Source organism: Lathyrus oleraceus, chromosome 3, assembly GCF_024323335.1.
Source record: "Lathyrus oleraceus cultivar Zhongwan6 chromosome 3, CAAS_Psat_ZW6_1.0, whole genome shotgun sequence".
Classification (NCBI taxonomy): domain Eukaryota; kingdom Viridiplantae; phylum Streptophyta; class Magnoliopsida; order Fabales; family Fabaceae; genus Lathyrus; species Lathyrus oleraceus.
Genome location: NC_066581.1, coordinates 277,451,731 through 277,460,805, shown reverse-complemented (window position 1 = coordinate 277,460,805; position 9,075 = coordinate 277,451,731). Strand labels below are relative to the sequence as shown.

General features: G+C 39.5%; 1 protein-coding gene across 1 annotated transcript; it reads left to right on the top strand.

The window, feature by feature from the left end:
- The first annotated feature begins 5,447 nt into the window (after positions 1-5,447).
- LOC127130836 (uncharacterized) lies at positions 5,448-6,554 on the top strand. Its single transcript, XM_051059798.1, has 2 exons — positions 5,448-5,907; positions 6,079-6,554. Exons 1-2 carry the CDS (start codon positions 5,448-5,450, stop codon positions 6,552-6,554), a joined length of 936 nt encoding a protein of 311 aa, XP_050915755.1.
- The last annotated feature ends 2,521 nt before the right edge of the window (positions 6,555-9,075 follow it).

Genomic DNA, 9,075 nt, shown 5'->3' with positions numbered 1-9,075 from the left:
GAGCCCAAATCTGACAAATGCTTATTTGTGGGGTATCCTAAAGAAACAAGAGGGTATTACTTCTACAATCCTTCAGAGGGAAAAATGTTTGTCGCTCGAACTGGAATTTTCCTAGAAAAGGATTTTATTTCAAAGGAATCAGTGGGAGGAAAGTAGAGCTTGAAGAAATTCAAGAATCACAAAGCATTGATACACCTATGGAGGAATTAGAGCAGGAAACACAAGTAGTTGTGGAAGAGCAACCTGCTCAAGTAGAACAAGACCAGCGTAGGTCAAACAGGATATGTCACCTACCTGAGAGGTATGAATATCTCATAACTGATCAAGGTGCCTGTGAGGTATGAATATCTCATAACTCATAACTGTCACCTACCTGATTAGGATGAGCCTGTGACCTACCAAGAGGCCATAACTGGTCCCATGTCTGAGAAGTGGCTAGAAGCCTTGAAATCTGAAATGGTTTCCATGTACACAAACTAAGTTTGGACCTTGGTAGAGCCTCTTGTAGGAGTTATCCCTATAGGATACAAGTGGGTCTTCAAAAAGAAGACTGACATGGATGGTAAGGTACATACCTATAAGGTAAGACTGGTTGCAAAAGGATATAAACAAATTCATGGGGTTGACTATGATGAAACCTTTTCACCAGTTGCAATGCTTAAGTCTGTTCGGATTTTACTTGTTATCGCTGCATATCATGATTATGAAATATGGCAGATGGATGTCAAAACTGCTTTCCTTAATGGGAATCTTCTTGAGGATGTGTACATGACACAACCTGAAGGATTTGACATACATGAAGAAGCCCTAAAGATATGTAAGTTACAAAGATCAATCTATGGATTGAAGCAAGCTTCTAGAAGCTAGAATCTTCGTTTTGATGAAACAGTAAAACAATATGGATTCATCAAGAACGAAGATGAGTCTTGTGTCTACAAGAAGGTTAGTGGGAGCATGATCATTTTCCTGGTATTATATCTAGATGACATATTACTCATTGGAAACGATGTCCCTACCCTACAACAAGTAAAGTCTTGGTTGGGGAAATACTTTTCTGTGAAGGACCTAGGTGAAGCAACCTATATATTAGGAATCAGAATCTATAGAGATAGATCACAAAAATTGCTTGGCCTAAGTCAGAGTACATACATAGACAAAGTGTTGAGACGCTTTAATATGCATGATTCCAAGAAAGGATTCATACCTATGCAACATGGCCTGTGTCTATCAAAAACACAATCCCCTTCAACTAAGGAAGAAAGGGATCACATGAATAAGATTCCATATGCATCTTCAATAGGATCTATCATGTATGCCATGTTATGTACTCGACCAGATGTCTCGTACGCTTTAAGTGCAACGAGTAGGTACCAATTTGATCCTGGTGATGCTCATTTGGTAGCTGTCAAGAATACCCTTAAGTATTTAAGAAGGACTAAGGACTCATTCTTGATATATGGAGGTTAGGAAGAGCTGGCTGTAATTGGATACACCGCTGCTAGCTTCCAGACAGATAAGGATGACTTTAGATCGCAATCTGGTTATGTGTTTTGCTTAAACGGTAGCGCTGTGAGCTGGAAAAGTTCAAAGCAAGATACAGTTGCTGATTCTACAACCGAGGTCGAGTATATTGTTGCCTCAAGTGCAACAAAGGAAGCTGTTTGGATCAAAAAGTTCATTAGTGAACTTGGCATAGTTCCTAGCATTGTGGATCCCATTGGTCTCTATTGTGATAACAATGGTGCTGCACAAGCTAAGGAACCTAGATCTCACCAACGATCCAAACACATACTTAGGCGTTATCACCTCATTCGAGAGATAATAGATAGAGGAGATGTGAAAATATGCAGAGTACCTACACTTGACAATATTGCTGACCCACTGACAAATCCTCTTGCGCAGCAGAAGCATGATGGCCATACTAGATCTATGGGCATTAGGGGTATGCCTGATTGGCTTTAGTGCTAGTGGGAGATTGTTGGTGCAAGCCCTAGAGGCCAATACTTTTGGTACTTGTATCAAATTATTTATTAATAATAAAAGGCTTTTTCTTTATTATGTTTGTTTAATAAAGTCCCTAAAATAGCTAGTCCGTTTAATGTATCAAGTGTGACTTAATCATGAGATCACATTAAACATAAGGACACTATTATTAAAGTATCCGTAGTCGAGCTTTATTATGAAGTGGGGTAACATTAAAGCATAAAGACTATTATGTATATAGACTGATGATCACATCTCATGGATCATTGATAAGGAGTTATCAAGTCTTAAACATAGGTATGAATATTAAGAGTAATATTTATAACTGGATTGACCCGCTATAAGAATACTATATAGAATGTTATGCAAAGTGTCATAAGTTATTCTCATGGTAATAATGGTGTATACCACCCTTCGACCTGAAACCACTATGGACCCTAGATGTAGAGTCGAGTGTCTTATTGCTGATCAAACATTGTCTGTAACTGGATGACCATAAAGATAATTGATGGGTACTCCGCGAAGCATGCTAAGGGACATGAGTGACCTAGATGGAATTTTCCCATCCTGCGTAACAGGATAAATGTCTATGGGCCCAATATTGAACTGGACAAGGATGACACGGTCTATGCCTTGTGTTCAATATAAACATAAGGGCAAAATGGTAATTATACACATAAGTATTACCACAGAAGGATTTGTTAGATCACATGACATTTTCGTGTCTTGGGTAGCAGTGATGTGTTGCTAGATACCGCTCACTGTTTATTATGCTAAATGCGTGATTTAATATAATTGCCAATGCCGCGAAAACCTACAGGGTCACACACAAAAGGACGGATTGATGAGAGATAGAGTAACTAAGAAACATCATAAGGTACGGTGCAATTAAGTGAATTGTAGAATATCATAAGGTACGATGTACTTAAGTAGAATACGAAATATGGTAATGTACCATGCGTTTAAGTGATTCTGGCATATTATAAGATATGGGCCACATACACTTAAGTGGGCTTTTTAGCTTGCAGCCAACACAAGTGGTTCTATAAATAGAGCCCTTATGCAGAAGCATTAGTGCAGTTGCAATTTCGTTTCTCTCTCTCTCACTCAAAGCCTTCATTGGTAGCAGCTAGCACTGAGATTGAAGGAATCCGTTCGTGTGGACTGAGTAGAGGCGTTGTCATCGTTCAACATTCATGATCGCTCTGTAGATCTGCATCAAAGGTTTCAATCGTCACAAGAGGTAACGATTCTATCACTGATCATGCCCATTCGTAAGGATCACTAAAGGAGAAAATTTTAAATTCCGATGCGTTTTGGATCGCTATTCTCCTTCACTTTTTCCCTTTTCCTTTGGAAACAATAAAAGTATGGTGGAGACTCTTGTTTTATTGACGTTGAGTTAACCAATAGCTCAGTGGTCATGAATTTACCGCTACAGAAAGAAAGTGGTAACTCTGCTAGGGAGTAGTCCTCAGTGGGTTTAGCCTACTTTTTGTGTGTGTTTTATTTGTTGATTATTGATGTTTGTATGCTTGTATATATTGTATGTGTGATACTTTCTGTTTGATGTGCTTGGTGATCTCTGTGTGGTGAGATAAGTTCTATAATTGAACTTGAGTGAAATCTAAGATAGGAGGATGGTATAGTCATGTTAGACTCGTGTGGAGTAGTCCTTAACAAGTTGGCTTGAGATCCATCCACTCAATGGGGACCCCTTTGGAATTACTGATGTCACACGAGTAAGTCGTGGATAGGCATTACTTTTTCTGATCTGGGAGTCCGAGAAGCCGAGGACCGTAGAACATTTAACCCAACTTGACCTATTTAGGGTGTAGTGCGGATATTGTTCAAGTGTAAACTTGAGAACAGTTGTTATGTGATACTACACTCAGACGAGTTTCTCTTGAGAATACTATGGGTTGGTGAGTCAATCATCTAAACCTATAGTATCCGATAGATGACATGATCTACATGTTTTTATCCTTAGTACACTCCTTTGAGATGGATGCAAATATGCCGAAGAAAGAAGGTATCCAAGGTATGACTTTTGAGTTTCTGATTGGGAGAGCTACCACTTTTGCTCAAGCTAGTAGTATGGACACATTCGAGGCTATATTCGTATTGCTTGTCTATGGTTTATCATTGTTCCCTAACATTGACAACTTTGTTGATGTTAACACCATTATAATCTTCTTGATTGGGAATCCTGTTCCAACTTTGTTGGGTGATACGTAATGCTCTCTACATATAAGGAATTCTAAGGGTGGGGGAACTGTAATGTGTTGCGTCCCTCTTATGTACAAGTGATTTAATTCGCACTTGCCTCAGACACCAGTCTTCATGGAGAACAAGCAATGTCTACGGTGGTCCCAAAGACTTATGTCTCTCAGCAATGATGATATTACTTGGTATGATCCTGCATTTGATGGCTTGAAGATTATTGATAGTTATGGTGAATTATCTAATGTGCCTCTCATTGGTACACAAGGAGGAATCAACTACAACCCTATTTTGGCTCGTCATCAACTTGGGTTCCCCTTGAAGGATAAACTTAATAACATTCAGGTAGAAGGTCTGTTCTATTAAGAGGGTAAAGATCCCCAAAATATGAAAGTAAGAATGGTGTGCGCTTGGCATAGTGTCCATAAGAAGGGTCGAGCTTGGACCGTGCAATTGTGTAGCTTTGGAACCTTACACTAGTTGGGTTAAAAAGAGAGGTTTGGAGCTTAAGATGTCGTACTCCTCTGAAATACCTATGTCTATGGTTGTGGTTGAGACGTCAACTCTCCCTAACCAAGATGTAGAGGAGTTGGAAGACGCACTAACTAAGATGAAGCAAGAGAGGGACCTTTGGGAAGAAGGGTTCCATGCTTTGAATCAAAAGCAAGTGGAGTTGCAACTTGAGCTGAAAGACAAGGATGCACTCATTGAGATCCTAGAAGATCGTGCAGTCAAGAGAGAGAGAGAGAGAGAGAAAGCTAGAGGATTTATTTTCCTCTAGTACTCCTCAGCCTTCTGGTGCTTGGAAGAATATCATTTATCAGCTTGTCACCGAAAAAGGTTATATGAAGACCGTTTAAGAGTCGGAGATCAGACGCATTCAAAGGAAATACATGCCCTTAGCCAGTTTATCTAATGCAATTTCTAGGGATCCTTAGGATGCTCTTTTCCTTTTCTCTTGTATCTGTATTTTGGTTTCTGAAATTGTACTCAGTGTAATCCTTCCAAATACTATGAATGAAAATGAGATTTTATGGTCAATTCAAATTGTTATTATTGATTGAAATATTTTCAAATAAGGCTTTGTATGTTCCTTGAAAAAAAATTCATTGCATTCATGCATCATTTGCATCCCAGGTTTCTTGCATTCTAGCCCTCCGGCCAAGTGTCTCATGATCTTTATCTTTGTATCAGACAAGCTGACTCATTAATACAACACTCACGCTAATCGTCAATGTAAGATGGATCATTTGGAACAAGATAAACATGAACTTAAGGAAGATGTTGCTAGGCTCACTACTCTCATGGAGTCACTCATTGTAGCTCAGAGTCAAGCGCCTCCAACTCCCGCAACTCCGCAACAATGGATTGTCATCTCAGAGATCATCTCAACGCCAGTGTCTGTGGTTCCTATCAACCATCCTACACACTTCATGCTTGCCGGATTCTCGTGGGGGATACCTACGAATTATGTGCCTGAAGGATATGCTCCTACTATTGCTCCTATACCGAAATCTCGCCCGGTCATGTCAACTCCTTCTCCTGTTCTGCATGTTATGCCACGTGTTGACGAAACTACCTATCATTCTGAACCATCTGAGGGTCCAGATATGTACGAGAAAATGGATGAAATGAAGGATGAATTTCAAGAGATGAAAAAGGAAATGAAGACCCTAAGGGGGAAAGATTTGTTTGGGAAAAGTGTTGTTGAACTTTGCTTAGTGACCAACATGAAGATCCCTGTTAAGTTCATGGTCCCTGACTTTGAGAAATACAAGGGATATAGTTGTCCGTTAAGCCATCTTGTGATGTACGCTCGCAAGATGTCAACCCATATAGATAATGATCAGTTGCTCATCCATTATTTTCAAGATAGCTTGACCGGTTCCACTCTCCATTGGTACATGGGTATAGATAGTGGCAACGTTTGTACTTTCAATGACTTAGGCAAGGTCTTCGCCAAGCAGTATAAATACAACGTAGATATGGTGCCCGATCGTGACCAATTATGCTATATGCCTCAGAAGGATAATGATACATTTAAGGAGTATGCGCAGAGGTGGAGAGAGCTTTCCGCTCAGACCAGTCCTCCACTGGAAGAAACGGAAATGAAAAAGATCTTCCTCAAAACTCTGAGTTCATTCTATTATGAGCATATGATTGCCAGCTCTATCAATGACTTCACCGAAATGGTGAATATGGGGATGCGTCTAGAAGAAGATGCCCGTGAGGACGTTTGTCTAGAGAAAAAGTGTCTACTAGAAAGAAGTATATGGGTGGTTTCTCTAAGAAGAAGGAGGAAGAAACCAATTCAATATCCGTTGGAATACAAAGGAGACCTTATATGAAGAAGAATCCCAAATCTCATCAGCAACATCATCAAGTATCCTCTGTTATTCCAGTATTTGAAAACAATTTCGTAGCTCAATCAACACCAGTTCAACAGCCACAACAATACAACATACTCATAACAATCACAGTTACAACAACAATCAACATAACAATTATAAGAGAAAGAAGGTCACGTTTCACCCTATTCTGATGACCTATGTCGAACTGTATCCATCTCTCATTGTTAAGAATTTGGTACAGCCGAAGAATCCTCCTCATATGCCTGACCCTCTACCATGGTGGTATAAGCCCGATAAACATTGTGCTTATCATCAAGGGGCACCCGACCATCACATAGAGAATTGTTATCCGTTGAAGTATGAAGTCTAGAGATTACTAAAAAGTGGGATGGTGTCCTTTGAGGATCATGCTCCGAATGTCAAAGTTAATCTATTACCCGCTCATGGTAACTCTTATGTGAATATGGTGAACGATTGTCCCGATAAGTACATAGTTTTTGATGTCCTACATATCCAAATATCTTTGGTGGATCTGCATAAAACTTTGTGCCTGATTAGTGACTGTGAGCATGATCATGATGGTTGTGTTATTTGCAGTGTTAATTCACGTGGGTGTATGATTGTTAAGAGGGATATTCAAAAGTTGATGGATAAAGGTGTGATTCAAATCAACCAAGCCAGAGATCTGGGTGATGATGTAAATGTAATTGTGCCAGTTTTCAAGACTCCTGAGCGAGTGGTAATTCAATATGACATCAGCAAAAGAAGAAATAGATCAGTATCACCGTTGGTAATACGATTGGTAGGACCAGTCCCGTATGCATCCGATAAAGTTATGCCTTAGAAGTATGATGCTACTATGATTAAAGGTAGGCAATAGGTTCCTCTCCTCACAGCTAATTCAGTAGTATGCATTGCTGATGTTGTTAAGGTGACCCGAAGTGGTCGAGTATTTAGTCTGGTGTCTCCAAAGGTTATGGAGGAAGTCGTAGTTGTGAAGAAGGTCGAGGCAGCTGTTCCGGTGGTTGATCTTGTTAACACTCCAATCTGTTAGTCTGGTGAATCCAACGGTTTAAAGGTTAAGGATGATGATGATGATGAAGTTCTCCATTTGATCAAGAAGAGTGAGTTTAATATTGTCGAACAGCTACTCCAAATGCCCTCCAAGATCTCTGTCTTTTCTTTGTTGATGAATTCTGAAGCACATTGAGAGGCATTGCAGAAAGTGCTTGAGCAAGCCTATATGGAACATGATGTCACGGTTGATCACATCGTTGCTAATATCACTTCATGCAATAATTTGAGTTTTTGCAATGAAGAGCTTCCCGAGGAAGGCATAAATCATAGTCTAGCCCTCCATATATCCATGAACTGTAAGGAAGATACTTTGTCCAACGTCTTGGTAGACATTGGTTTGTATTTGAACGTTCTACCCAAGTCTACTTTGGCAAGGCTATCTTATCAGGGTGCACCTATGAGATATAATGGTGTGGTTGTGAAAGCGCTCAATAGTTCTCGTAAAACTGTCATTAGAGAAGTTGACCTCCCAGTTAAGATTGGTCTGAGTGATTTCCAGATTACTTTCCAGGTAATGAATATTCACCCGCTCTATAGTTGTTTACTAGGAATTCCATGGATTCATGAGGCAGTGTTGTCACGTCTACTCTGCATCAGAAGCTCAAATTTGTCAAGAATGGTAAGCTGGTTATCGTTGGAGGTGAGAAAGCATTGTTGGTAAGCCGTTTGTCATCTTTCACGTATGTTAAAGCCGAGGAAGAGGTTGGAAATCTATTCCCGGCTTTGTATGTAGCTAATTTGATTCAGAAGACTGGGGCATCCATGTCTTCCTTGAAAGGTGCGCGAGAAATTGTTCAGGCTGGTGACACAGACAAGTGAGGCCGTGTCGTGGAAATGATTGAAAACAAGAACATGGACGGTTTGGGATTTGAGCAAGGGCCATTCAAAGGATAAGTCAAGGCTATGCAACAGATCTTCCATAGCGGAGGGTTCATCCACAAGGAAGAATAACACTCAGTTGCTATCATTCATGAAGATGAAGATGAAGAAGGAAATAATGCCAACTTTGTAACGCATGGACAGATTTGCAACAAGTGGGTTGCTGTTGATGTTCCTATTATTTTTCATCGTTAAAAGTAATATGTCTTATTGTTTATAAGAGAAATCCTTCTCCTATGCCTAAGGGAGAAGTGAAAACATTGTCAGGCATTTTCAATTATCATCAATAAAATGCAATTTTATTCATTTACATTTATGTCATTTTTACTTTTTGCTTTTTCTGAAAATGGTAATCATAAAAAAAACCTAAATAAACAATAATTTTTCCCATATCTGCATAATATTTGTTTGCACTTCATATTTCTAAAATCAAAATATCAAATCATTTATGCAGGTTACTTCTCAAAACCATTGAAAGTAATGACCCTACTCCCTCTCCGAACTTTGATTTCCCTGTGTTCGAAGCTGAGGAAGAGAATGATGATGAAGATGTTTCTAATGC

Bases quoted from the DNA above. Each gene is read 5' to 3' on its own strand.
- LOC127130836 (XM_051059798.1), top strand. From the start codon at position 5,448: ATGGATCATTTGGAACAAGATAAACATGAACTTAAGGAAGATGTTGCT. The intron at 5,908-6,078 runs GTGTTGTTGAAC...ATTATTTTCAAG, and splicing joins GAAAGATTTGTTTGGGAAAA to ATAGCTTGACCGGTTCCACT.